This window comes from Egretta garzetta, unplaced genomic scaffold (genome assembly GCF_000687185.1).
Source record: "Egretta garzetta isolate BGI_Z169 unplaced genomic scaffold, ASM68718v1 scaffold271, whole genome shotgun sequence".
NCBI lineage: Eukaryota > Metazoa > Chordata > Aves > Pelecaniformes > Ardeidae > Egretta > Egretta garzetta.
In genome coordinates this window covers 6,865,827-6,888,858 of record NW_009258669.1, presented here as the reverse complement: position 1 = coordinate 6,888,858, position 23,032 = coordinate 6,865,827, and the positions used below count along the sequence as shown (strand labels likewise).

General features: G+C 41.2%; 2 protein-coding genes across 3 annotated transcripts in view; one reads left to right on the top strand and one right to left on the bottom strand.

Moving 5' to 3' along the window:
• Nucleotides 1-6,827, top strand: part of ACO1 (aconitase 1) — a 33,452-nt gene extending 26,625 nt beyond the window's left edge. The window contains exons 15-21 of the mRNA XM_009648686.2: nt 161-285; nt 1,037-1,141; nt 1,585-1,727; nt 3,161-3,308; nt 3,729-3,851; nt 4,882-5,067; nt 6,250-6,827. Coding sequence (XP_009646981.1) covers nt 161-285; nt 1,037-1,141; nt 1,585-1,727; nt 3,161-3,308; nt 3,729-3,851; nt 4,882-5,067; nt 6,250-6,363 — 944 coding nt within the window. The 3' untranslated portion in view covers nt 6,364-6,827. The remainder of the gene's footprint in view (nt 1-160; nt 286-1,036; nt 1,142-1,584; nt 1,728-3,160; nt 3,309-3,728; nt 3,852-4,881; nt 5,068-6,249) is intronic.
• A 2,060-nt stretch (nt 6,828-8,887) lies between these two features.
• The window catches only part of DDX58 (DExD/H-box helicase 58), a 24,319-nt gene continuing 10,174 nt past the window's right edge, over nt 8,888-23,032 (bottom strand). The window contains exons 8-15 of one of the 2 annotated variants that reach the window (XM_035888468.1): nt 21,785-21,942; nt 21,332-21,467; nt 20,312-20,460; nt 18,806-18,896; nt 17,955-18,125; nt 16,282-16,433; nt 11,007-11,153; nt 8,888-9,309 (exon numbers count right to left, since the gene is read on the bottom strand). In XM_035888468.1, coding sequence (XP_035744361.1) covers nt 9,010-9,309; nt 11,007-11,153; nt 16,282-16,433; nt 17,955-18,125; nt 18,806-18,896; nt 20,312-20,460; nt 21,332-21,467; nt 21,785-21,942 — 1,304 coding nt within the window. In that variant the 3' untranslated portion in view covers nt 8,888-9,009. The remainder of the gene's footprint in view (nt 9,310-11,006; nt 11,154-16,281; nt 16,434-17,954; nt 18,126-18,805; nt 18,897-20,311; nt 20,461-21,331; nt 21,468-21,784; nt 21,943-23,032) is intronic. The other variant, XM_009648685.2, reaches the window with a different exon arrangement.

Here is a 23,032-nt window from a genome sequence, read left to right as displayed (position 1 = left end):
CCCTCTTCTGTCAGAACCTTGTGGGTGAAATAAAGTGTGTCTCATATGAGTGTTGACAAGGTTTGAAAGAACACATAGCTAAAGGACCACACAGTAAACTTTTTCTTCCATTTTCAATGAAAGATTTATGCAACAAACATAACAATACTATTTTCTACAGGAATAAATGCGTCTGGGAAGAAGATTTTCCTGAAAGATATCTGGCCAACAAGAAATGAGATTCAGGCTGTTGAGCGACAGTTTGTTATTCCTGGGATGTTCAAGGAGGTCTACGAAAAAATAGAGGTGAATTAATCCCCTGGGCAGTAGTTTGATTGACACACTGTGCTATTCTGAAGATAAATAAGCTGTTCTTGATAATGAAATGAGCCTTTTCCTTCTATTGCTGTGGCTCCTGTTCTCACAAGTATTCAAATAAGATTTTTTTTTTTAAATGGCTTCTAGTTAATTAATTGGTTCTTTCAGACATGTCCTGAAAATTGCTCCTTAATGATTTTTTTAATGTAACAGATAGATGATATGTTTTAAAAAGTCATCCTAGGCTGAAATTAGAAAGTGAGATATTCCAGCTTTAAGGATGTTTGGTTTTTTTCTAGCTGACATAAAATTCATTTGCATTACTTAATAGCATTCACATCAGAAAAATAAGTTCTACTTGGTAATGTCTTCCTGCAAGCCTTTCTTAGGTATTGAAACAAAATAGTCTTAAGGTTTACATGCTAAGAAAGCTTATTTAACTGATAAATACATTTGAGGATTATAATGTGTTATCTGTGTGCATAATACAGGTTACTGTTAAAAAACTGGATGAGCAGTACTTCTTTTGTAATGAACTGAGCATTTTCCTAAATTTTAATAGATAGAATCATTTAAAAAAAAAAAACAAACCATAATGTATATTGTCATAAGAATTTCCCTTTAAGAAATACACAAGGCTTTTGCTGAAATCAAATTTGTAATTTTACCTGGATTCTGAAGTAATTCCATTGCTTCTGAAAACTTAAAAATCAATGGGATGTTTTTGTGTATTTTTCAGACAGTAAACAAATCTTGGAATGCCTTAGATGCTCCTTCCGATAAACTATATACTTGGAATCCCAAGTCAACTTACATCAAGTCTCCACCTTTCTTTGATGGTCTGGTATGTGCATTTTTTCCCTTTGAATCAAGGCAGAGTGTCTAGTGACCTTGACTTACATTAAAGGTGAAGCAAAGCCACTCTAAGGGGCCTGGGAGCATCCATCACAGCCTACTGAGGCCTTGGTTCTCAAATGTTAGAATTGTATTAATTTTAACTTTATTATTGTATTCATTATTTATTCAATTACTGTGTTCATTTTAATACAAAGGCATGAGTCAATCTGAAAATTGTTAAGGATTCCCTTCATACATGAACTCGCTGACAGCCAGCCAGGACATCATACTTTGTTCAAGAACATAAATGTTTTTAATAGGGCTGGGTTTTTTCTTTCTTATAACTTGTATAAAAAGGGAGACTTTATTTTTGCAATTTGCACTTTTGAGAAAGGTAAAGGAATTCCATGTCTCATTTTAATGATTTTGTTTGTATTTGTGATGGTTTAGACTTTGGCTCTTCAGACCCCAAAAACAATAGAAGATGCTTACGTCCTGTTGAATTTTGGGGATTCTGTGACAACTGACCACATATCTCCAGCTGGGAATATAGCAAGAAATAGTCCTGCAGCCCGTTATTTGACGAGCAGAGGGTAAGCACTACTGTTTGTTCTTGTTATAAATGGGGAAGAGAAAACAAGTCACAACTACTGTACCATGTTACAGGCATATATATCTGCTGTCTGTTCACATACGCTTGTATACCTTGATGGGTGCCTGGAGAATAAATAAAAGAAGAAAGAAAAGCATTTCTTTCTCTGCTGTTTCAGCAGCTCTCACCAAGTGTAAGAACTTGCAGAGTGTGCATGCTTATTACACTGGAGAGCTGAAGACCTTTGTATAGAGAGAGTGGAAGAAGATAACTTTCAGGCTAGTTCTTGCAGTAAGTCTATTCATAAATAAGGGAATTAGGATTTGTCTCCCTATCAAAGCAAAATTATTGTGGTTCTTAATGCCAAAAGTTGGGTTTATACTCACTTCTTCTAGCATGTGCAACTACTTCACAGATCTAGGCTATCGGGAGCTACAGAACATCCAGAAGTTTAGGTTTCAGTGCAGCTGCAAAAATTGGCAAAGCTTGGTTGGAGTCCAAACTGCTGTAAAATGTAGGTCTCTTTCTATGGCCAGCCTGTCAGCTTAGTACTCAGGGTTCAACTTAAGGCAAGACTAGGACTTGCTGAGTTGCCCTTCTCACTCTTCACATATAATGTAATACTTTCATTCATCTTGTTTAGTACTTCTCACAACTTCAGTGCTGTTTTGAGGAACAGCACTGACATAAAAAAAATATTTTCACTACACCTAGTAATTCTGGAAATTGATTAAAACAGTATAATCTACTGAAAACTAACCGCTCTGGATTCTTTGGCCCTCTGCTATCAGTCACTTTGAAATGTAAATAGTCCTACACACATTACAAAACAGGTATTGTATGTCATAGCTTCTTTTGGATGTAGCCCAATGCAAACAGTCCAATTTTCTGTCACATTTCAGCACACATTTTGTTTACTGGTTAGGTTGGAGTGTCCCCTCATTCCCATATCTGTGTTTGCAAATGAACTTTTTCTTCTGTAGTTCTAACCTGCAGTAGGGGCTCTCTCTGCCTTTTAGATGTTTAACACAGTGGTGTGTCTACCTTTTGTTCTAGATGCTATAGTAATATAAATAACAAGGAGGATTTTCAGTAGCCAGCTATTAAAAGAATTGTATGGCATCTTCAGTACCTGTTAGTGATGGAAGAGTATAGTTCATGTTAGGTCAGTTTTCCAGGGCAAGGCATGAGAATACTATGGAAGCTGCTTTCTGCGACCAAGCTGTAGGCAGACTTCTATTTTTTTTTCAGGTTCTTTTCTTCCTTCAAAAAAAAAAATCTTAAAAGTATCAGCTAACTGGATGCTACTGCCATCATGGGAACTATATACCTACCTGCCTCAGAAACACCAGTTCATTACTTTCTTTTTTTAAAGCACACAATGCTTCAGTCTAAAACCACAGTTTCCTTTTTTGTTTTCTTTTTCCTTAATAGATTGACTCCTCGAGAGTTCAATTCTTATGGCTCCCGCAGAGGGAATGATGCTGTCATGGCCAGAGGAACATTTGCAAACATTCGCTTGGTGAACAAATTTATTGATAAACAGGGACCTCAGACTATCCATTTCCCTTCTGGGGAAACTGTAAGTACGCCTGCTGCTCTAAACTGAGGCTCACTGACAGTAAAGTAGATTAACGCTGGCTTTCCTTCTTACAGCTTAGGTCACTTGCTTAAGTGCCTTTTGGGTAAAGCTGATGAGGGTACAGGAGCTGTATTGACCTAGGGAAGCAGGTCATACATACCTGTGTCATGTGGGGCTATTGGGCGCATCAGTGGAGAGTATAACCACTGCAAAAGTGGTAGTGGAAGGTGCAGGTTTGTGTTGGGAGTGAGATCAGGCTAGAAGCCACAAAGCACTGTGTGGTTAATGTCCTTAAAGCGCTGGTTGGCAGAAAGTGTGGGCTTCAGCGATTTAATGCAGGGACACATTTTTTCCTTGTTTCCCTGGAATTGTGCTTCCACCCCCAAAAAGTACATGAAGCGTTTGGCATTTTCATTCCAGCTGGATGTGTTTGATGCTGCAGAAAGATACAAGCAGGCTGGCCATCCTCTGATTGTGCTGGCTGGGAAGGAATATGGTGCAGGAAGTTCCAGAGACTGGGCAGCTAAAGGACCGTTCCTCTTGGTGAGTGACTACAGTAAACTAGAAGGAGGACAGTACTTAAAAGTGCACTCATTTGTCAGGAAAACTAGCTTATGACAAATATCCTGGGTAGCTCATTCTCACTTTTGGTAGAAAGAGCTATTTTGAAATCTCAGCTGCCTCCAAGAGCCAGAGTAGAGTTGCAAAAGCTATTTAAATATTAATACATCCTCTTTGGACTGGAAGCGTTCACTGATCTTTAGCTAGAAATCAACAAGGCTACACCAGAAAGGCCTCTTTCTTTACTTCTGCTTCCCATAACTCAGCAAACCTTAGGTCTGCTTCCAGCTGCCTCCTTCAGCTCACTTAGCAGGGAAGATGAAAGCATAAGAGAAAAATAGTATCAATGAAAATGAAACCTAGCATGGCTTCACCATGCAGATTGCAGGGATGCTTAGCAGTATTGTTACAGGAGCCTAATAGATATCCATGTACAGTCAAATACTGTTTGTTCTTTGTCTGTCCTGTCCTACACTCTTTACTAGCCCGAACTCTGATTCAAGCTTTCTTGGTTTGGAATTTGTGAAGGCAATAGTGTGTGTATTGAACAACATTTTAGGAGAGTTGGTGTTTAAGATTACATTCCTCTAAGGTTTGGGTTTGTTTTGTTTTTTCCCAGTGGTGATTTTTTGCTATAACTGTATTAACACGTAAAAACTTAGAAATTAATTGAACTGCATCCTACAGCTTGTAGCACAGGAGGGCAACACTGAATTAGCAAGAGTTACAGAAGTGCCTAGTGGTGCTCTGCATAAGACACATTAAAGAAGTATGCAGGATTCCTGAGAAAGCGTACGTAATTTTTTGACAATCAGACTTCTTTTAGAAATGTTTGAAAGTTAACATATAGTCAAGTCATCCTGGACAGTCGGCTGTCAGACAGACCTGCTGACTCTAGCAGTAGCTGGTAAATTAAATGGAGGGGACCACAAATGTACCAATTTCCTTCCTATGAGCACACAAAGACTACCCCGAACCATGAAGGTAACTATACCTGTTGTGTATTTCCCAGGGAGTCAAGGCTGTGCTTGCTGAAAGCTATGAGAGAATTCATCGAAGCAACCTAGTAGGGATGGGAGTGATTCCTCTGCAGTATTTACCTGGAGAGGATGCAGGGACTATAGGACTCACTGGACGGGAGCGTTACACGATTATCATTCCTGAAAAGCTAAAACCACAGATGAACATCCAGATTAAGGTATGAGACACCTACAGGATAAGTTTTCTGAATCACTGTAATTTCACTCATAATTAACTGTCTTTTCAAACAGTGTGCTCTCATGTGGCAGTAAGCTTCCCTCACTTGAGGAAGGGAAAAGAATTGAGATGAAGCGAATGAAAACAGTCATTGTAGCGATTTGCTATGAAAAGATATAAAAGCAGCATGACCAAACAGTTTTATTTAGCACAAAGCAGTCCCAAAAAGTCTTTCAAAGTCCACTACAGATTTTCCTGTCTTGGTTAAATGTTTGAAGCACAATAGAAAGTGAACTGCAAGTATTAAATGAAATAAATCTTATTTAAATTAATTTAAAATCAAAATAATTCGCTGACAATTCAGCTGGCAGAACACTGTACACTGCAGCATTCAAAGTGAAGTCTAAGCATACCCAGCATAAAATATAGTTAAAATAGATAGATGAAAATTTGGTTTATTCTTGATTGGATCATATGTAAAACTGACTGACTTAATAGCATCAAAGTCTGCTTTTTTTACTGCAGTTAGGAAAACAATCTACTTCTGCATGTTTGTTTAATGCAGGTGGTCTCCCTGGATTAGTTTCTAATAATAGTTGTTTACATGTGCCTCTAACTGCCCTGAAATGGAGAAAGTACCAATCCCGGAAGAGCTGGTCAGCGTATCAGTCACAGATGAATATTGTGCATTCATCTGGAAGTACCTGACTAGAGTCTTCAGTAAAACACAGTGGTTTTATTCATTTCATGCACTTGTCTGTGTGCTTTTCTGATTCCCAAACACTAGGCCTCAGAGAAAGCTAATAAAATCAGTATTGCTGTTGTACCTAAGCCAGAAGAATGACTATACAGACCATCAAGAATTAGTATAACTTCTTGAAAGGCTGGTCAGCTTTCATGCCTCTAGGCTTATATCAACAATAAATCTAAATGAGGCAGCAAATGCAATGCAAGGAGACTCCATACCATGTTTACTATGGTTTGTTTTAAACCATTTTCCTCTTAAGCTGCTGGCTGTAGTCTAGTGTGGAAATAAATACTGATATCCAGTGCCTGTTCACTTTATCTTTCCATCACAATTTCTTAAGATGGCAAAACTATCATAATATTCCTGATTTTACTATGATGTCATGTAACACGTGGAATGTTCTGCTGCTTCAGTTACTTTCTTTGACCCCAACAGCTGGACACTGGGAAAACCTTTCAGGCCATCATGAGATTTGACACTGACGTGGAGCTCACTTACTTCCACAATGGCGGCATTCTGAACTACATGATCCGTAAAATGGCATCCTAATCAAAAACATTATGCAAAAAGGTCCAGGTACAAGCCTGCTTCTGGTGAGCACAATAAAACTACGGTAATCATAAATTTGAAAGCGTGAACCATAAAGTGAACATTTTTTTTCATGGATTGTATTAGAAGGCTTGTTTACACTGCTGCATTATTCTGTGTGTCAGGAAACTGGACACACTTGCCCAATTAAAGTAAAGAGCATTTATTATTTGTTTTGTATGGTGGTTGGCTTGACTTACCTTAGAATATGGTGCAAAAGTCATTAAAATACTGCTGGAATTTGAGGAACTGTTGAAGGTCATGTGCTGATTTCATATATTTGGTCCATTTAGTTTGAAATGTTAAGTTCTATGCTCATATCAGTGTTCCAAAAATTAACTGACAGTATAAAAAATAATTTTTATTCCTTCCTGATAACCTGATATTGGCTTGCTTTCTTACTTAGTTGACCAGAATCTGAATCTAATACTGAAATTAATTATTTAGCTGTTTATTAATTTAAAAAAATGTGTTTTTGTTGTTTTAAAATCTAAGCCTTTGTGAAAAGGTGGACCTATTGGGGATAATATTTCTAATGGATAAAATTAAATTTATTTTCAAGAAGTATGGTGGTTTTTGTCATGTTATCCTTGGGACCGAGATGCAGAACAAAGCTTTGACTTCAAACTCTTCTCATCGTCCCTGTAGGAGTGGAGTCATACAAGTCTTGACTTCTCGTATTTTAATTCTTGTTTCTCTGAATAGTCTTAATGAGACAGGATACTGTCAGACACTGGCAGTCTTCTGTAACCCAACAGAATAATGCTGCAATGTACTACCCTCTGTTTTGTGTCATCAAGAAGACAGTCTACCACAATCTCAAGATCCTTGTCAGCAGTTTTTATGGCAGTTAGCAACCACTCATTACACTAGTGCATTCCACAATACCACATGAATTTATTTACAGTGACAACAAATACCCTCTTACTTGGAGATAAACAAGGTTGTAGTACTAATTCTTACTCTTCACTGTATTTAGAGCAGCTGCCACAACAATTAACACAGTGGAGAAAGTCTTTCAAAGTAACCTCCTAGTGTATTTTTAGTGCAGCTCCAGCTGTATCTGGAAAAAAAAACAATGAAAATAGTTCTGAAAGAAGTCAAGAGGCTTAAGAAGGGGATAGAGATTGCACTGTACCTGCCACAGGCTGTTCTTGCTTGATTACAACAAACAGAGCTGCTCTAGCAAATCCAGCAGAGGCCCACTGAGACGTGCCAGGGTCTGGAGCATCTCTCCTGAGAACAAGCTGAGAGAGCCAGGACTGTTTAGCTCAGTGAAGAGAAGGCTCAGGGCCACCTCTGCTGTTTGTGTACAAGTATCTGAATGGAGGGCACCAAGAAGATGCAGCCAGGCTCTTGTCAGCGATGCGTAATGATTTGAGGCAACGGACACAAACTGAAATACAGGAGGTTCCGTCTGAACATCAGAAAATACTTTTACTGTGAGGATGACCAAGCACTGACTGGAATAGAGTGCCCAGAGAGGTCGTGGTGTCTCCATCCTTGGAGATGTTCAGATGCTGTCTGGAAATGGTCCTGGGCAAACTGCTGTAGGCAATAAGATGACCTCTAGAGCTCCCACCCAACCTCAGCCATTCAGTGATTCTGTGAAACTTCTTAACAAAGAGCTGTTAATTTCTGTTTTTCTGAGAGAAGTTTGGGATCTGGGTGGGGAGAAGGGATTTAAATACGATAATGCCTAGACTTTGTTCCAGTTCCAGATCAGCTCTGACACAACCTCTGCAGAATTAATATTAGTGTCTTGAGAGATTTCAGATGCCAATTCATGAGAAAGGACATCAGGGTAAATGCTAAACGCCATCTAAATTAAGCCTTCACCCATCTTCTAGGGCACTGCCTTGTCCCCCTTGGGGCTTGTTCAGCTAAGCAACACATAGAAAGGTGTCCATCCTGCAACTTAAGAAAGAGCAGCTTGATGAATGTGCAGTGACAGAAGAAAACAGTGCTACCATTTTAATCCAGAAGATGTCTCCTCCAAGAGGGCTCTGTGAAGCCCTACTGCTTTTCTCAGACTGTTGCAGAAGCATTGTCTATTAAAGAGTGATTTAAAAGATGCAGTATCATCCTTACAGAAAAGTTGCTGTTAATTTTTTTTCTTAATCTTCTATATGTTAAAAGTAATTTTTAAAAAGCTTTAGAAGTAGCTAAAGTAGTCCTTAAAGTGTCAGTGTGCATAAGCCATGCTGTCTGAATGGAGGTACAATCCAACCAGAAGTTACCTGTAACAAAGAAGATTCTGATTCACACAGAAGTGTTTGAAGTTGTGGCCTGTCACCTAAAATTAGATGTTTAGTTAGTCATTCAACTTGATTTTGGGGTTTTCTTTCAGATAAACTTCTTCATAGCAGCAAGGATTAAGATCTAGATCTACTTAGGCACATGTTTGTCCATGCTTTTATTAAAACTTCTAGTGAAACATTTCATTAGGTAGCAAAATTTTTTTTAGGGGCCATACTAGCCTTTTTTTAATCTAGACAGATGCTGGTGAGGGAGTCTAGCATATGTGACAGCACAGAGAACAAGAATCTTTTATACATGGAAGTAGCTCATCCACTATAGGAGGATACATGCGGCAAAATGCTGGGTTCAGCTGGATGTTTCTTCAACATCAAAATTCTTCAGAGAAAAATTAATTTTTTTCCATTTCTGCAAATCCATTTGTGTCCCAGTTTCAACGTTCTCTACTACAAAGCTTTTGATTTTGATCACTGGTAGATTATCAAATGTCTTGTACTTCACTACGATTCCCCAGTCATGCTGGCAATTAGTATTTTGGCAATGCATCTTGCTTTTTTTCTCAAAACCATCAAACTGGATGGGTTTCTTATGAGGTTTTGTTATATAACGCTCCTTGAACGCATCTCCTAGGACAGTGTGATGAGATTCCTGAAACAACACATGCCAGAAGCACTTAAAAGTAGCAACACCATTACTTCATTTTTTCCTGACATTCCCCTTCCCCTCACAAATACCATTTCTCTGGTGAGGTGTTTCCTGTCATTCAGGAAGCTCACCTTCCAGCCCTGAGGCTCATCACTCTAGTACCAGGTACTAGAAAGCCTGGGCTTATCAAAACCAAAATTATTATATATCACCAGTCACTAGCTTATACATATTTGAACTTAGTTAGCTTCTCTAAAAAAAACATGCTTGCAGTATTTGAGCCTTGTGCATAAAATGCGAGAGTCATACAGACAACAGACAACTTGAGACTCCTGCTTCCCACTCATTTTAACCATATAACCCCAGCTTTCCGTGAGGGGTGATGCAATTACTTTGGAGTGGTAGGAGAAAGTAACCCTAACAAGGTAAAGGAGTTACAGTTGTTGTTTATAACATATATAATCAAGGATTTGAAAAAATAACAACTTAATTTGAAAGCATATGTACAATATGAGCTGGAGTCTGAAAATGCTAGTTCCTCCTGGAAATGCCACTTCCATTAAATACATAGGCTGAACTCAGCTTGTAGGGATTATTTAAAATATTGTGAGGGGTTATTTGCAGAGTACTAAGCAAAAGCTCTTTTTGAAGAGTTTTCTGAACTTTCAGATCTATGTGCAGAGGCATAGATGATAAGTCAGCAACACAAAACGGAGTAACAGTCAGGGTGCGCATTAGATATCTTTTGTTATTTGTCAAAGAAATGCAAGGAGGTTTTTGAAAGGCTGAGCTATTCCCAACCTTTCAACTGTAGGAAGCCTGTGGACCTTCCCTATGCTGAAGAGTAGTGAAGTCCATCTACATTCCAAAAACAGCTGGCAAAAACAAAAAAATATTTTCTTGATTAAAAAGGGAAGTGGCTAAAGGCAAACACTCTGTAATGCCCAGCTGTAGCCTGAAACCTCTTATCACATCACAACGGTGCTTTTCAGAGCAACACAAATAGAAAAAGCTTCAAAAGAACAAATTTCATAACTAGAAGGGCTCAAAAGTGCCTAGAAAAGGCATGATCACCACTTCCCATGTGAGGAGGATTAGCTTCTTAGGCCTACAGAGAAATTCTTTAAGTGCAGAAAGTGTACAATAAAAATGTCCCCATGAGATACACAGAAGTAATGTGAACTACCTAAAGAACGTAAAACAAAGTAATACTGAAGAATTAAAATGCTTGTTTTCTCAAACCATGGTTTGCCTTGCCTTTCAAAACAGTAATCTGGCCCATAAGCCAAGGAGCTAAACAGTCAGTTTAGATCTCAGGACTTTGTACAGGTAATTTTCAGTCAACAGAAATGGTGGGAGAAACCTTTCAACTGCAGGGAGCCTTCCAATTTATGCTAATCAGGAAAGTAAATATCCAGCAGTTATGTCATTGCAGATCACATAGTTTTCCACAAAATTCATCAGTTTCTAACAGAAGGGGGTTCAGGAAAACTGGACTGATTACTGTCATATCACATTATTTGCACACCTCGGACATCATCAGCTACCATCATAACATGCTACAGAAGTAGTTATGACTGGTCCTGTGGTTTACTCCAAATTTTTTTCTCCTCCACTTTCCACACTAATAAACAATGCTGTTAGTTCAGTAATGCTGACCACTGGTGTTCACAGATGAAGGTTTCCATACAGAGACGTACCTTTATAACTCTGATGTCATCTGTACTGCAGGCATATACTTTGCATTTTCCACACAGAAGATTTATTTTCCCTTCCACTACCTTACGTTTTGTTTCCTTGTTCCTTGAATCTCGTAATACCTTTTCCTTCATTTGCAAGTCATGTATCTTTAAAATTAATAAACAAATAAAAATCAAGATCATTATGAAATTCAGAAACGTCCCAAAGTCTGTCTAAACGTGACTCAGGGTATGTAACATCTAGGAACCTGTGACTTAAAAGTAAACAAACAAAGCATGCCTTGTTCTAGCAACTCACACCAAAGAAAGCATGTGGTACATTTGTCAGGTTATGAATGCAAGGCTAGAATAATAGAATAGTAACATGGTGGACAGCATTTATACTGTCTGTTCCTTCCTCCTCTCTACCCCCCTATGGTCCCTTTAGTCGTAACGCCATTAAGTCCTTGTGAAGGCTAAGTCATGTGAGACTCCCTACAACAGTAGTGCTGCTGCTCTGGGAAGCTCATGGTTTGGAAAGAAGGCTCCAGAGACCACAGACACAGAGAGGCAACAGCCACAGCCTGGAGCTGGGAACCTGCAGCTCATGCAGAAACAGAATCCTCTGAGGAAAAGCAGGAGCAGCCAAGCCTCAGAGGTGGGAGAAGAAACTTCACAAAGGCTAGAGGGCCTTGGACATCCTTTGTTGCACAGCTCAGTCTCTGAAAGGTTGCCTGGAAACACAGGGTGACCTGCAAATCCAAAGGGATATGGCAGAACTGTGTACAAACCCTTTTTATTTGTACTGGCTGCCACTGCCTTACTCCAGTCTTCTCTGGGAAAATGGTTACAAAGGTCTAGGAAGACAGAATCATAGAATCATTTAGGTTGGAAAAGACCCTTAAGATCATCAAACCCAACCGCAAACCTAGTACTGCCAAATCCACCATTAAACCATGTCCCTAACCACCACATCTACCCATCTTTTAAATACCTCCAGGGATGGGGGCTCGACCACTTCCCTAGGCAGCCCATTCCAGTGCTTGACAACCCACTTGGTGAATAAATTTCTCCTAATATGCAATCTAAACTCCCCTGAAGCAACTTGAGGCCATTTCCTCTTGTCCTGTCGTTTGTTACTTGGAAGAAGAGACCAACACCCACCTTGCTACAACCTCCTGTCAGGCAGTTGTATAGGGCAAACAACCCCAGTTCCCTCAGCCGCTCCCTGTCAGCCTTGTACTCCAGGCCCTTCATCAGCTTCACTGCCCTTCTCTGGACATGCTCCAGCGCCTCAATATCCTTCTTGTAGTGAGGGGCCCAAAACTGAACACAGGATTTGAGGTGCAGCCTCACTGGTGCCAAGTACAGGGCAAGGATGACTTCCCTGGTCTTGCTGGCCACACTATTCCTGATACAAGCCAGGATGCTCTTGGCCACCTGGGCACACTGCCAGCTCACATTCAGCCGGCTGTCAACCAGTACCCCTAGGCCCTTTTCCACCAGGCGGCTTTCCAGCCACTCTGCCCCAATCCTGTAGCACTGCATGGGGTTGTTGTGACCCAAGTGCAGGACCCGGCACTTGGCCTTGTTGAACCTCATACAGTTGGCCACAGCCCATTGATCCAGCCTGTCCAGGTGCCTCTGTAGACTGCTGCTACTGTAGACTACTCCTGTCCAACTTGGGCAATCTGCTGAGGGTGCACTCAATCCCCTCCTCCAGATCATTGATAAATATGGTAAACAGAACTGGCCCCAAAACTGAGCCCTGGGGATCACCACCTGTGACTGGCCACCAACTGGATTTAACTCCATTCACCACAATTCTTTGGGCCTGGCCATCCAGCCAATTTTTCACCCAGCGAAGAGTACACCCATCCAAGCCATGAGCAGCCAGTTTCTCCAGGAGAATACTGCGGGAAATGGTGTCAAAGGCTTTACTAAAGTCCAGGTAGACAACATCCACAGCCTTTTCCTCATCCATTAAGTGGGTCACCTTGTCACAGAAGGAGCTCAAGTCAGTCAAGCAGGATCTGCCTTTCATAAACCTGCTGACTGGGCCTGATCACCTGGTTGTCCTGTATGTGCCACATGATGGCACTCAAAACAATCTGCTCCATAACCTTCCCTGGCACCGAGGTCAGACTGACAGGCCTCCTCAGATCCTTCCAGCCCTTACTGTAGATGGGCGACACATTTGCCAACCTCCAGTCAACTTGGACCTCCCTGGTTAGCCAGGACTTCTGATAAATGATGGAAAGTGGCTTGATAAGCACTTCCACCAGCTCCCTCAGTACCCTCGGGTGGATCCCATCCACCCCCATAGAACTGTGTATGTCTTAGTGGCGTAGCAGGTTGCTAACCATTTCTCCTTGGATTATGGGGGCTTCATTCTCCTCCCTGTCCCTGTCTTCCAGCTCATGGGGCTGGATACCTGACAACAACTGGTCTGACTATTAAAGACTGAGGCAAAGAAGACATTAAGTACCTCAGCCTTTTCATCATCCTTTGTCACTGTGTTTGCCCCCACAACTAATAAAGGATGGAGATTCTCCTTATCCCCCCTTTTATTGTCTTTTACAGCAGTAGCCAGATTAAGTTCTAGCTGGGCTTTGGCCCTTCTAATTTCCTCCCCACATACCCTCACAAAGTCCTTGTAGTCCTCCTGAGTTGCCTGCCCCAAAGGTCATACACTCTCATTTTTTTCCTGAGTTCCAGCAAAAGCTCTCTGTTCAGGCAGGCCAGTCTTCTTCCCTGCCAGTTCATCTTTCAGCACATGGGGAACAGCCTGCTCCTGTGCCTTTACAAATTCCTTCTTGAAGAATGTCCAGCCTTCCTGGATTCCTTTGCCGTTCAGGACTGCCTCCCAAGGGACTCTGTCAGCCAGGCCCCAAAACAAGCCAAAGTTTGCTCTCTGGAACTCCAAGATCTGTTACTGCCCTTCTTACTTCTCCAGGAATCAAAAACTATAAATTTTGTTACTGCTATGCCCAAGACGGCTGCCAGCCATCACATCACCCACAAGTCCTTCTCTGTCTGCAAACAACAGGTCCAGCAGGGCACCTTCCCTAGCGGGCTCACTCACCAGTTGTCTCAGGAAGTTATCTTCCACAAACTCCAGGCACCTCCTAGACTGTTTCCTCTCTGTTGTACTGAATTTCCAGCAGGCTTCTGATAAGTTGAAGTTCCCCATGAGAACAAGGGCTAGCGATCATGAGACTTCTCCCAACTGCTTATAGAATATTTCATCTGTCTCTTCATCCTGGTTGGGCAGTCTATAACGGACTCCCACCATGATATCTTCCTTGGTGGCCTTTCCCCTGATTCTTACCCATAAACACTCAACCCTATTATCACCATCATCAAGCTCTAGACAGCCAAAACACTCCCTAACATACAGGGCTACCCCACCGCCTCTCCTTCCTCACTTATCCTGCCTGAAGAGTTTAGAGCCATCCATTTCAGCACTCCAGTTGTGCAAGTCATCCCACCATGTTTCTGTGATGGCAACTATGTCATAGTTTTCCTGCTGCACAATGGCTTCCAGCTCCTCCTGTTTGTTGCCCATCCTGCATGCATTGGTGTAGATGCACTTCAGTTGGGCTACTGATCCCACCACCTTTTTTGGGGGAGAAGCCCTAATCCCTATGTGACCATTCTCAGGCACTCCCATGGTTTCTAACACATCAATAAGCCTTGTGTCTTTGCTGCTGTGTGGATCTCCATCCCCTACCTCCACTGTGATGGTAGACCAAAGGACCTCACTAGCACACCATCCCTCAAACACTGGTGTGCTGCCCCAGGCTTATCTCTAGTCAGCCCAGTTTTATCCCTTTCCTCCTTCAAATCTAGTTTAAAGCTCTTTCAAAGAGCCCTGCTAACTCCTGTGCAAGATCCCTTTGAGACAGATGTACCCCATCTGTCACTAGTAGGCCTGGTGTCATGTAGGCCAACCCATGACCAAAAAACCCAAAATTCTGCCAGTGACACCAGACTTGGAGCCAGGTATCCATCTGCTGGCTCTTCCTGGCTCTTCCCTCATCATTCCCTGCAACTGGAAGGATAGAGGAGAACACTACTTGAGCTCCTGATCATCCCAAGGCCCTGAAGTCTTTCTTGATTGCCCTTGGACTTCTTGTTGCAAATTCATTGCTGCCTACCTGAGAAATCAATAATGGATAACAATCCAAGGGCTGCACCAGGGTGGGAAGTTTTGTCTCCACATCTTTAACCCGGGCCCCAGGGAGGCAGCACACTTCCCTAAGAAGTGGGTCTGGTTGGCATATTGGGCCTTCTGTTCCCCTCACAAGATAGTCTCCTATGACAATGACCCATCTGTTTTTTCTTTATGGAAGTGGTTTTGACACAGGGTGTAGGTTGACTGAATCTTGTGGACACCTCCAAGCTTGATGAACCATTGTCCTTGTCATTGTTCGGTTCCACTTGCAGAGCTTCGTACCTGTTATGCAAGGGCACCTGGGAAGGTGGGGTGGTCACAGAGGAGATGTGCCTGCTGCGCCAGGCAGGAACCTGCCTGAGCAAAAGTCCATCATTGGCTTAGCCTGAGACAATTCTTTCATGTCACCTCAGCACCAGAATTTCTTGACACTTCTATGCTCATGATGTTTTCTGATCTGGTAAATATGCAGCACACAGCAGGGTTACTGTAAAGCACTGAATGTGTGCTGAGGTGTTCTACTAGGCTTGTTCATCTGCCAGACATTGCTTGAATCAAATATGAACAATAGTGTAGGCCATACAAAAGAAGTCACCAGCAGAAGAGCATGCACAAACCCAAATGTCATCCTGTTAATGTCTCAAACAATAGTTTCTTGAAATCTTCCAGAAACTACTGCTCTGAAATCAACAAGCACTTGGCATGACAACAAACACCTTTGGAAAAACACTTGTACTGGCCTGCAGCGAAGATAAAGTGCTTCTGAACATGAATATGGATGGACATACTACCACCGTTTGCATAGTTTCCGATCTCCCTGTCCACTATCCCAAGCAGACACAGCAATATTCTTCTTCCAGTAGACGAAATAGTTTGTGTTTTATTTCTAAGCTCAGAAGTTTAGATAAATTCTACCTCAGCTTCTAAGTGTGTTACAGTTACAGTACAGATGACATTCTGCAAACTAGCAGTACACACTATCCCTTCTCTGCTGATCTAGCCTTGGTCTGAAACCAAACACAGTGAATACTTTCCTCAGGTTATCACTTGGTCCTAGATGAAGGCTGATACAGATTATACTTGTACGTTTGCATATGAAAATTCCACAGAAGTACAAACCTTTCTTGCAAATGTTGTTTCATCCCAATTCTGTAGCTTTTCAATAGCTTCATTCATCATTTCTTCCTTATAACGGTTGTGTTTCTCATTCTCAACCACTTCTGATTTGCTTGTCACGAGGATGCACTTGCTGTCTTTCGCCCTTCCACGACCTATAGAGCAACACGTTTATTCTCTTTAGTTACTCTTAACAAGACGCACAAAAGCAGCAGCTATACCATAAAAGAGCATTAAGGACTTTCCGTGTGGCTGCTTTTCTTTCCCATGTTCAGACTGAGATAATGCTGCTTCTAAACAGCATTCTCTTCAGCTCTTTCTTCTTTGATCACAAACCAGAACAAGACACCCCCTTCCAGGTATCCTCATGGATAAGCCCCAGCCAGTGCTGTATTGCCTACTTGTGTGGCCCGCCTCAATTAAGCTCAGGCATGCTTGACACTTCAGTTATTGTGCAGCATCTTGCTGCCTTCTTGTGGAAACAAAAGCTAGAGGAGAAAAGTTCATCTTGGTCTTAGTGACTAGTTTTCTACCCTGCTAATTGGTGTCTATTAAAAAAAAAATCTATCACAAAAAAACTGGGGAACTGGAAATGAGTGCTGGTCACTTCTTCCACCTGTCTATGCCTACTGCCTGCCTGCTTTTTGCTGCTGTAACACAGGCAAACTAAAAACTACAGGGATCTCATACCAGTTTAGAAGTATTTCAGTTAGAAAAAATGTTCACATTTGCTTTTGAGCTCCCATTCCCCCAAAATCATGATTTTATGTGGTTTAAAACTGACACAACTATTTTCTTTGCATCTTTAGTAGCTTGTTAAGAATAAACACTATCACACATAAACATGAATTCTGGACCAATTATTTCATTATAAGACAAAAATAAGAAAATCATATGACACAAGCCCAGAAAGCAGAGGACTAAGTACAATGGAGATCACTTCCCATCAAATTACAAAGTTAACTGCTCCGGTGATATGATAAAATATTGCAGATGCAACCTTGAAAGATGTAGGCAATTTTATGACACTTAGGAATGTGAAACAGAAACCAGTATTTGATGTGGCTCTTCATTCCCCTCTGCCGGCCATATTGTAAAATCACTAAGATTCAAGACCAAGGTCTTGACAGACTTCTTTAGATAAGCCAAGACAGAAACAGGCTTTCTTTTTTTTTTTTTTCGTCTGGAATGTTAGAGGTCTTCACATGTGAAGGCCTCAGATACCCATGAGTAGCTGGGCTGGAAATAAGCCACTGGGCAGGGGAAGGTCTTCAGAAGCCAATGCAATACACAAAACTCCATTGCAGCAGTCCTTTCTAAATTGTCACGGTCAGAACAATTGATGCTATTTCTGACTACAGCTTTTCTAGCCATACTTCTGCTTATATGTATAATTATCCACTTGAGGGATCATTCCTCAACAGTTCAATAACCTTGTGCAGCACGGCTAATTTGAATGGCAAAAGAAAAGTCACACAGCATCAACGACTCAGTTCTGTGAACAAATTTGTCATGTCTGGTGCCATCATTTCTCTGCCTTCACTCAGGGGCACAGAGGAACAACAGCAAGACATACACATATTACTATAATATTTCCAAAGTGCCATTCAGTAGCATTTTATGTCCGTTTCTAGACCAAAACAGGTTTCTAAAGTAATAGCTCTGAAGTTCCATACCTCTGACTTGGATCATTTTGGTGACATTGCCAAAGTATTCATAGAGCACAACAAGGTTGCACTCAGAAATATCAATGCCTTCATCAGCAACAGATGTAGCAATTAGCAGTCTGCTGTCTTTGTTGGTTTTGAATGCATCCAGTACACCCTTCTGCATCGGGAGGGTCATACCTACAGCACCAAGAAACTGTGTCAGCAAAACCACTGAAGAGTTCCTCTTACTTAAGTGATTAGAAACGAGCATGTCCTTTTGATGTGGAAAAGTGCTTTAAGTCTGCATACCCAGCTGGCTACATGCTATACCCACTGAGCAGGAATTCCCGTTGATGTGCCACAAGGATTGCCATCCTGGGAAACACCATTTCAGACAAAAAAACCTAGCTGATCTTTATTAGAGACCCACACAACTTAGTTATTTTAAGCACAAGCTTAAGCCATGCATAATTCATTTTGGCTGTAGCTTCCATTCTACCTTAAAATGTTTTTGTGCCACCAAACACAAAATAAGAGAGGAATCTGTAAAAGGAACAGTGAAAATACCACTAGAAGTAATCACAAGACGCCATGATAGCGAACAGTTTCTGAACTTTTGAGCTAACAAAAGAATCCTTCAGCGAAGAGTCACTGGTAGTGTTACTGCTTCTTTGACCAAAGATTCTGGACAGAAAAAGCAAGCATCTCCTTAGGATTGGTAAAAGGTCTTCTAGATATAGAAGAAAGCATAGCAAAAACTCACATGACCTTCCTCTGTTTAAGAGCACTGAAGATGAACACAGGAAGAATAGAACAATTTCAGCAGTGTGGCCACCATAGGACTAGCAACTGGTATTGCTGAGTGCAAACCTGCATACCTGTTTTTTCATCTCTTCTTCCACGACCCATCAACACACCTGGCTTTATGTGGCTAAGTAGAGGGTTTGTTTCTATCCACTTCTTCAAAGCCTGAAAAGCAAATCAGGGAATTAGAACCCTGTCCAGATGAAATGCTAGTTTGGGATAGATAGGTGGATCCTGCCCATGATTGCCTAGAAAATAATACTTCCAAGAACCAAAAGCAGAAAAGGTGGAACTTGTGCATCAGGAGGGAACATCTATTCATAGGTGAGAAAGCAAGGGTCACAGCCATGATGCCAGATCCAACCATGCCACAATGGATTTCCACTTTTCCCACCCCTGCAACTTAAAGGCTGGCTAGAGAGCAAGCAGCCTTTCACTGCTAAAAAGTATGCCTTTTTCTCTTATAAACCAACAGGTCACTGAATATCACACCTCTGGGATCCAAAGAAAAGGAGTTGCTATTTACAAACTGAACTTTCTCACTGCACAGTGAAAAGTAACACCTTCTAACGGCTCTTATGTAAGAACAAAATTCAGCCAAGCTACAGTAGGCTTTTAAATCTGTAATGGAAAATTGCCAGCAGATGCTTGGTGTTGTTATTTTGGACTTTAGACTGCCTTTAGTATTTTTCTGGTTTGGAATTCATCCAGCATGTCTATACCCAAGAATGAAATGGGGGTTGGGACTCGCAGCTGATAAATCTGTTTAGAGTAGCCAGAGACTATGATACCTTGCAGTAAATGTTTAAGAGCTACCAAAGCTAATCATTAATAGCACACTTACTACAAGCATGAACTTTTTCTGGGAACAAGGTATTGGAAGGGAGAAAAAAGATCATCCAGCCTAGATCTTGATCCTAGGCAAGTATGAAATAGACCAGTGCATCAGAAGGGTCCAGAGAACATCTGCTCCACTAAGTCTTTTCTTTTTCTTGATCAAGAACACATGCTAGGGCACAGATCTCCTTTGGGAAATCCTCCGGGAAACCTGTATATAACTCCTGATGTGCAGTCAGTAATACAGCACAGCTGCTGGTTTATAACACTGTCATATTAAAGCAAAAAACCTCTAACATATCTTGTTAAAACTGACTTCAGACCTAAAGTAAAAAACTGATGGCTTAATGATCAACTATGACATGTAGCAAGAAGAAGTGATAAAGGACACCACCCGTGTACTGTAGTTTTTAATAACACTGTCATATTAAAGCAAAAAACCTCTAACATATCTTGTTAAAACTGACTTCAGACCTAAAGTAAAAAACTGATGGCTTAATGATCAACTATGACATGTAGCAAGAAGAAGTGATAAAGGACACCACCCGTGTACTGTAGTTTTTAAAAAAAAAAAAAACCCACCTCATCCTGTCTCAGAACATCAGTGCACAGAGAAATGTTTTCTTAGGAAGATCAAATACATGCATATTTTTCTATTTCCAGATCAAAATGGGAAGGGTAATAGATAAGACATTTTATTTTCTCACTTCTGATTTTAGGAGCTTTAAAAAGAAATGTCTTACAGATACTAAGGATCTTGTCTTAGCAAAGAGAATAGTGCGAGTCTGTGGGTTATAGCGGTATGCTTCATCCAGGATGCAAGCAAGCTCTTCCAGCTTGGGATTCTCATTTGATTCATCTTTTGAAAGGGCAGTCATTTCTGGTTCTTTCTCTGGAAGAAAACAGCAGTGTCTTGAATAATTTACCTTCTTTAATACAGAAAACAGAATTCTCACTCAAATCTGCTTTCAAATGCCACCCACATTCTCTTTAGTATCTATTTTTATTTTCTATACCAGTCTCCCAGAATGCAAGCAAAGAAAGCTATTGGTTAAATGCAACAAAATCCCCAGAAAAAAAAGCTCTGAATCTCTCACATTTTGTAGTAAACTGACAGGAGAACTTCTGTGGCATACTGTGCACCAAAAGACAGTACAAAACAAACTCAGTTCTTGCAAAGAACGGTGCTATTTCTTCTTAGGAAACAACAGACACTAGAGGGCAGGCAACCTAGTGATTTAAAATTGCAGTTAACACTGCAGCATGCCAGATCACAGGCTGGCTTACAGCACATTGCTACTAAATCAGAAGTTAGAGAACAGTGCAACCTCTAACTTTTAATCAGAAGGGTACAAGGGCCACCTGCTTCTTCCCAGAAGTTTGGGAGCACTGGGCAGGAGGAGGCTAGGCAGTGCATGTTGCCTTATGTAATGCTGCCAGCATCCATGATTGTAGACCATCACTCTACTTGTGGGGCACTCCCACTGCTTTATCTCCAAGTCAGGCACCTAAGAACCTACCACAGTATCTAGCTACACTTACTACTATTTCCTTAGCTCCTGCCCTAGAAGCCTGAAGTCCTAGAAAGTAAGTTCCCCCCTGCCTACCTTAACACTACATTTGCACCCGCATGGACACTAGATTTTCTGAAAAGTGCAAAGATTCTGGAAGAACAACTGCACTTACTCTGAAGAAAACACTTGGATCATCCTACCATAAGCCCTCTTCTTCCTTGCAACTGTCACAGGTACTGTATGAAATACCTTGAAATTTGGCTGTCATTTGCTTCTCTAACTCTGTATATGGTCCATTTTTGACATTCGTGAAAAATTCAGTTAGGTAGGCTAAAGCATCTTCGATGCGGGCATCTTCACTGATGATGAGAGCATCGTTGAATTTCTGCTCAGAAAGAGAGACATACACATTTATGCATCATCTTCCGTGGGATAAGGGATGAACACAAATTTTATTTAGCTAGATTAAGTACTACAACCCCTTGTGTTGTTCCTCCATTTGCATGACAACACAAGCATTACAAAGTCTCTTCTGCACTATACTGTTTTTAGTATCTTAAGAGACAACTCTTACACACTATGTTTTAGCCTGTGTCAAATAAAATTATTAGGTTCAAAACTTGCTCCTAGGTGAACACACCTGTAACAGAAAGAACATGATGGCTCCACCTCTGTATGGAAGGAAAGAGGATATAAACTTACCCGCAGGTGTTCAGTGCAAATGAAAAGGTCTCTACAAATCCTGCTCTCCTTCTCCTTATCTGCCAGTTGCAACAGTTTGCATTTCTTCTGAGTGCCAACTATCCAATGTTCATATTTCTGTGTTCCAAAATCATTCTTGTTGATTTGAGGCATAGTATCTAGTAAAGGAGGAAACAAACATTTGCTCATAGAATCATAGAATCATGGAATGTTTTGGGTTGGAAGGGACCTCTAGAGGTCATCTAGTCCAACCCCCCTGCAGTGAGCAGGGACATGGCTAACTAGATCAGGTTGAAGTTCCATCTGAGTCCAATAGTGAAGGGACAGTGACTCCAAAACTTCAATTTGGATGTAAAACAGGCCTTGATTCATTGCTTTTCAATTTCTTTTTAAAATGCCACATAAAGAAGATACCGCATTTTCCATGAATGTTAGGTCTAAAAAGCCTATGCAGAAGAACACTGTATAATAAAATCACAGAATCATTGAGACTGGAAGGCACCTTTGGAAGTCTTTAGTCCAACCCTCTGCTCAAAGCAGGGTCACCTAGAGCTGGTGGCTCAGGATCACGTCCAAATGGATTTTGAGTACTTTCAAGGACGGAGACTCCACAACTTCTCTGGGCAACCTGTTCCAGTGTTTGACCACCCTTGCAGCAAAGTTCTTCCTGTTGTTGAAGTATTTCTGTTTGTGCCCACTGCCTCTTGTCCTGCCTCTGGGAACCATCTGAGAACAGTCTGGCTCTGTCTTCTTCACTCCCTGTGTTTCAACCCATATCCGGATGTTAGGCTAAAGTTAACCCAGTAAAATTCAACTGAGGACCTGTGTATGTGCACACATCTGCAGTCTTTACCAATAAAATTAGAGCTCACTTACCCTGTAAGAAGCCTACAGTATTCAAGACACTGCATGTGCATTGGTCCTTGAATGATCAGCTAGTCAACAGTTAAGTATGCATTTGCTACACGGTCCATGGTACTTAAAGGCATATTATCCAAGGGCCTGTTCCTGAGGCAGAACCGGTCAGTACTTTTGTCACATACACACTCTGTCTGAGTGCTTCACAAACTTCAGTAATCAGAGTCCACAAAAAGGAAGCAAATGGCATTCATGCAAGAGGAACTGTGATGCAGAAATCTGGAATCATAGAATCATTTAGGTTGGAAAAGACCTTTACGATCATAAAGACCTTCAAGAAGGAAACCTCAGACCTTCAGAATTTTTTGCTTAATTTAGGATGCAGTCTGA